The sequence below is a fragment of the Myodes glareolus genome, chromosome 11 (assembly GCF_982192425.1).
Source record: "Myodes glareolus chromosome 11, mMyoGla1.1, whole genome shotgun sequence".
Taxonomy (NCBI): Eukaryota; Metazoa; Chordata; class Mammalia; order Rodentia; family Cricetidae; genus Myodes; species Myodes glareolus.
In genome coordinates this window covers 40,513,365-40,517,849 of record NC_142036.1, presented here as the reverse complement: position 1 = coordinate 40,517,849, position 4,485 = coordinate 40,513,365, and the positions used below count along the sequence as shown (strand labels likewise).

The 4,485-nt window shown below is 52.2% G+C and overlaps 1 protein-coding gene across 1 annotated transcript; it reads left to right on the top strand.

Annotated features, from left to right (window-relative positions):
* The first annotated feature begins 855 nt into the window (after positions 1–855).
* Fos (Fos proto-oncogene, AP-1 transcription factor subunit) lies at positions 856–4,273 on the top strand. The gene is made up of 4 exons (XM_048449219.3): positions 856–1,160; positions 1,903–2,154; positions 2,580–2,687; positions 2,803–4,273. The coding sequence occupies exons 1-4, from the start codon at positions 1,020–1,022 to the stop codon at positions 3,463–3,465; spliced, it is 1,164 nt and encodes a 387-aa protein (XP_048305176.1). The 5' UTR covers positions 856–1,019; the 3' UTR covers positions 3,466–4,273.
* The last annotated feature ends 212 nt before the right edge of the window (positions 4,274–4,485 follow it).

The following is a 4,485-nucleotide window of genomic DNA, read 5'->3' as shown; positions in this document are numbered from 1 at the left end:
TGTGGGGGTGCTTTCTTCCTTTAAAACACGAATGAATGAATGAATGAATGAATGTACTCAGTGTCATAGGTTAAGTGGGCTATTGTACACTTATTTAGAATCCTTCACTTAACTGCTTCCAACCTCAGTCCTAGTGTTACTCGAGGCCAGGGGTTGAAGCGAGGGGCTGAGAAGCTGATATCATTTTATTTATTTATTTATTATTTATTTATTTATTTGCACTGATTTGCGGTGGGCAAGCTTTCCTTTGGGAAGGGAGGCTTCAAGCCTTTAGGGTTACGTACCTGTTTCTCCTAATACCAGATTCAGAAATGTCCCAGATTTCTGGACCATGGAAAGGAGGCGACCCCCATCTCTTGCCCTGACCCTGGGACAAATGGGTCCACATTGAATCAGGTGCGAATGTTCGCTCGCCTTCTCTGCCTTTCCCGCCTCCCCTCCCCCGATCGCGGCCCCCACTCCTCTCCCCCCCCTCTCCGCACTGCACCCTCAGAGTTGGCTGCAGCCGGCGAGCAGTTCCCGTCAATCCCTCCCTCCTTTACACAGGATGTCCATATTAGGACATCTGCGTCAGCAGGTTTCCACGGCCGGTCCCTGTAGTCTGGGGGGGGACTATCCCCGAAATCCTACATGCGGGGGCTCCAGGAGACCCTCTAAGACCCTTAATGTGAACACTTAAGAGGTGAAAATCACTTGGCGAGTCGGGGGTCGGGGGATCTGGGGCGGGGAGTTAACTACAGGGCGGCTGCAGAGGGCCCGGGCGCGCTCCTCCCCCTCCATCTCCACAGTTCCGCCCAGTGCCCAGTGACGTAAAGCTAAGTTCATTCACTCGCTTCTATAAAAGCACCGGCGGAGGCGCCTACTACTCCAACCGCGACTGCAGCTAGCAACTGAGAAGACTGGATAGAGCCGGCGGCGCCGCAAACGAGCAGTGATCGCGCTCCCACTCAGCTCTGCTCCGCAGCTCCCACCAGTGTCTGTCCCTGGACCCCTCGCCCGGATTTCCCTAAACTTCGACCATGATGTTCTCCAGTTTCAACGCCGACTACGAGGCGTCATCCTCCCGGTGCAGCAGTGCCTCCCCGGCTGGGGACAACCTTTCCTACTACCATTCCCCAGCTGACTCCTTCTCCAGCATGGGATCTCCTGTCAACGCACAGGTGAGTTTGCCTTCGTACAGCCGCTGGGTCCGCTCTGAGGGTCTCAGAGGAGGGGATACCGGGATGGGACACTCAGGGATGTCAGTTGGAGGGAGGGTCTCACTTTTTCTCTTGGGAGGGAAACTAGAACGGACAGAGCAACCCTAGCTTGGGAATCCAGGACTTGTCTAAACGCCTGCACGCTTGTCATAGTAAGACTTAGTACCCCCTTCCCGCGCAGCAGATTTATTTTGAGTGGATTGCGCTCTTCGCTTGGTGGCTTGTCTCTGAGATCAGCCCGGGGCTCGAGCTAAGACTAGCTAACGAGAGCCTGCGAGGCGGCAAACAGCGGCAATCCCCCCTCCTGGGGCAGCCTGGAGCAGGGAGGAGGGAGGAGGGTGCTGCGGGCGGGTGTGTAAGGCAGTTTCATTGATAAAAAGCGAGTTCATTCTGGAGACTCCGGAGCGGCGCCTGCGTCAGCGCAGACGTCAGGGATATTTATATCAAACCCCCTTTCAAGCGAGTGATGCTGAAGGGATAACGGGAACGCAGCGGTAGGATGGAGGAGAAAAGCTGCGCTGCAGAATTTAAGGGAGGAAATTGGGAGAGCTTTTATCTCGGATGAGATACATACAGGAAGACATAAGCAGTCTCTGACCCGAATGTTTCTCTCCCTGCTGCATGCGACACTAAGGCTACTTGCTCCACCTGTGTCTGGAACCTGCTCGCTCACCTCCACTTTCTTCTTTCTGTTTTGTTTCAGGACTTCTGCGCAGATCTGTCCGTTTCCAGTGCCAACTTTATCCCCACGGTGACAGCCATCTCCACCAGCCCAGACCTGCAGTGGCTGGTGCAGCCCACCCTGGTCTCCTCTGTGGCCCCATCGCAGACCAGAGCGCCCCATCCCTACGGAGTCCCCACCCCGTCAACTGGGGCTTACTCCAGGACGGGACTGGTGAAGACCATGTCAGGCGGTCGAACGCAGAGCATTGGCAGGAGAGGCAAAGTAGAGCAGGTGAGCAGCGAGCGATTCTGGACCTGGGGTTGCAAGGCAGCGCGCAGGTGGGGGGGGGCGGGCGGAAAGGACACAACAGAGAGTGTAAAACCCTGATACAACTCATGGTACTTCCGGATCTGGAGCCGTGACTCCAAGCCCTTTCTCTCCCTTGTCAGATTCTGACAGTTGGCCCCCAGAAGTACCGTAGATAGTTTCCCAGACAGCTTCCTACCCCGTTCTTTAGCTCGAGCGCTTCTTTGTTCCCTTGCTAAATATCTTACTTTACATGCAAATCACACCCAGCCTGACAACTGCAGGTTAAAAAACTGCTCCACCAAGAGCTGCGGGTGCTGTCGGAGCCAGTTTCACTGGGGTGACTGAATGGAGGTGATGACAGACAATCTTACTGAATGTTGGACCTTTTATTATTATTATTATTGTAGTTGTCTCCCGAAGAGGAAGAGAAACGGAGAATCCGAAGGGAGAGGAATAAGATGGCTGCAGCCAAATGCCGGAATCGGAGGAGGGAGTTGACTGATACTCTCCAAGCGGTAGGTAGAGCCTGCTGGCTACTTCTGCAACTTCCAAGTTGGAGGTTGGGACTAAGGGACGAGGGTTCTTAGGCAAGACTGTGTCTTATGTTCTCCTTCGTCTCTCCCTGTGCAGGAGACAGACCAACTTGAAGAGGAGAAGTCTGCCTTGCAGACGGAGATTGCCAATCTGCTGAAAGAGAAGGAAAAACTGGAGTTCATTTTGGCAGCCCACCGACCTGCCTGCAAGATGCCTGATGACGTGGGCTTCCCAGAAGAGATGTCGGTGGCTTCCCTGGATTTGACTGGGGGTCTGCCTGATGCTGCTACCCCGGAGTCTGAGGAGGCCTTCTCACTGCCTCTTCTCCATGACCCTGAGCCCAAGACATCGCTGGAGCCAGTCAAGAGCATCAGCAATGTGGAGCTGAAGGCTGAGCCCTTTGATGACTTCCTTCATGAAACATTCGGGTCAGAGAAGTTCCCATTATCCCGACCCAGTGGCTCTGAGACCGCCCGATCTGTGCCAGACATGGACCTATCCGGTTCCTTCTATGCAGCAGACTGGGAGCCCCTACACAGCAGCTCCCTGGGGATGGGGCCCATGGTCACAGAGCTGGAGCCCCTATGCACCCCGGTGGTCACCTGTACTCCCAGCTGCGCTACTTACACGTCTTCCTTTGTCTTCACCTACCCCGAGGCTGACTCCTTCCCAAGCTGTGCGGCTGCCCACCGGAAGGGCAGCAGCAGCAACGAGCCCTCCTCTGACTCCCTCAGCTCACCCACACTGCTCGCCCTGTGAGCCATCAGGGAAGGGGAGGCAGCCGGCATCCAAAAGTGCCACTGCTTTGAGCTGGTGCATTACAGAGAGGAGAACCACGTCTTCCCTCGAGGGTTTCCGTAGACCTAGGGAGGACTTTGTCTGTGCGTGAAACACACCAGGCTGTGGGCCTCATGGACTTGAAAGCATCGCATCCACATCTGGACTCAAGTCCTCACCTCTTCCGGAGTTGTAGCAAAAGCGCATGGAGTATATTGTTCCTAGTGACACCTGAGAGCTGGTAGTTAGTAGCATGTGAGCCAGGCCTGGGTCTGTGTCTCTTTCCTCTTTCTCCGTAGTCTTCTCATAGCATTAACTAATCTGTTGGGTTCATTATTGGAATTAACCTGGTGCTGGATATTTTCGGATTGTATCTAGTGCAGCTGATTTTAACAATACCTACTGTGTTCCTGGCAATAGTGTGTTCCAATTAGACATGACCAATGTTAAACTAAGAGAAAAATTGAACTTTATTTTCCAGTAGATAGAACTAAATAGCTATATCCACGTACTGTAGCTTCTCTTCGGCGTCGATGTTCATCGTGATGTTACTGATCATGCATTGTTGAGGTGATCTGAATGTCCTGACATTAACAGTTTTCCATGAAAACGTTTTATTGTGTTTTCAATTTATTTATTAAGATGGATTCTCAGATATTTATATTTTTATTTTATTTTTTTCTACCCTGAGGTCTTTCGACATGTGGAAAGTGAATATGGATGAAATTTTAAGCATTGTTTGCTTATTGTTCCAAGACATTGTCAATAAAAGCATTTAAGTTGAATGCAACTATCTCGTTGCTCGTTTTGTTCTGCGAGTTATTGTATGGATTCTGGGAGGCATTTGTGGGGACCAGTTTGTCAAGATGGGTAGGTCCTGGAGGGAGACACGCCTTTGTCTGTTCCCTTATCACACAGAAGGAAACGCTAGTTCAGAATATTTTACAGATATATGTGTTCATACTGCATCGCTAAGGTTTTCTACCTGCCCTGGGGGCTGAA

Bases quoted from the DNA above. Each gene is read 5' to 3' on its own strand.
- Fos (XM_048449219.3), top strand. From the start codon at position 1,020: ATGATGTTCTCCAGTTTCAACGCCGACTACGAGGCGTCATCCTCCCGG. The intron at 1,161-1,902 runs GTGAGTTTGCCT...GTTTTGTTTCAG, and splicing joins GATCTCCTGTCAACGCACAG to GACTTCTGCGCAGATCTGTC. The intron at 2,155-2,579 runs GTGAGCAGCGAG...TTATTATTGTAG, and splicing joins GGAGAGGCAAAGTAGAGCAG to TTGTCTCCCGAAGAGGAAGA.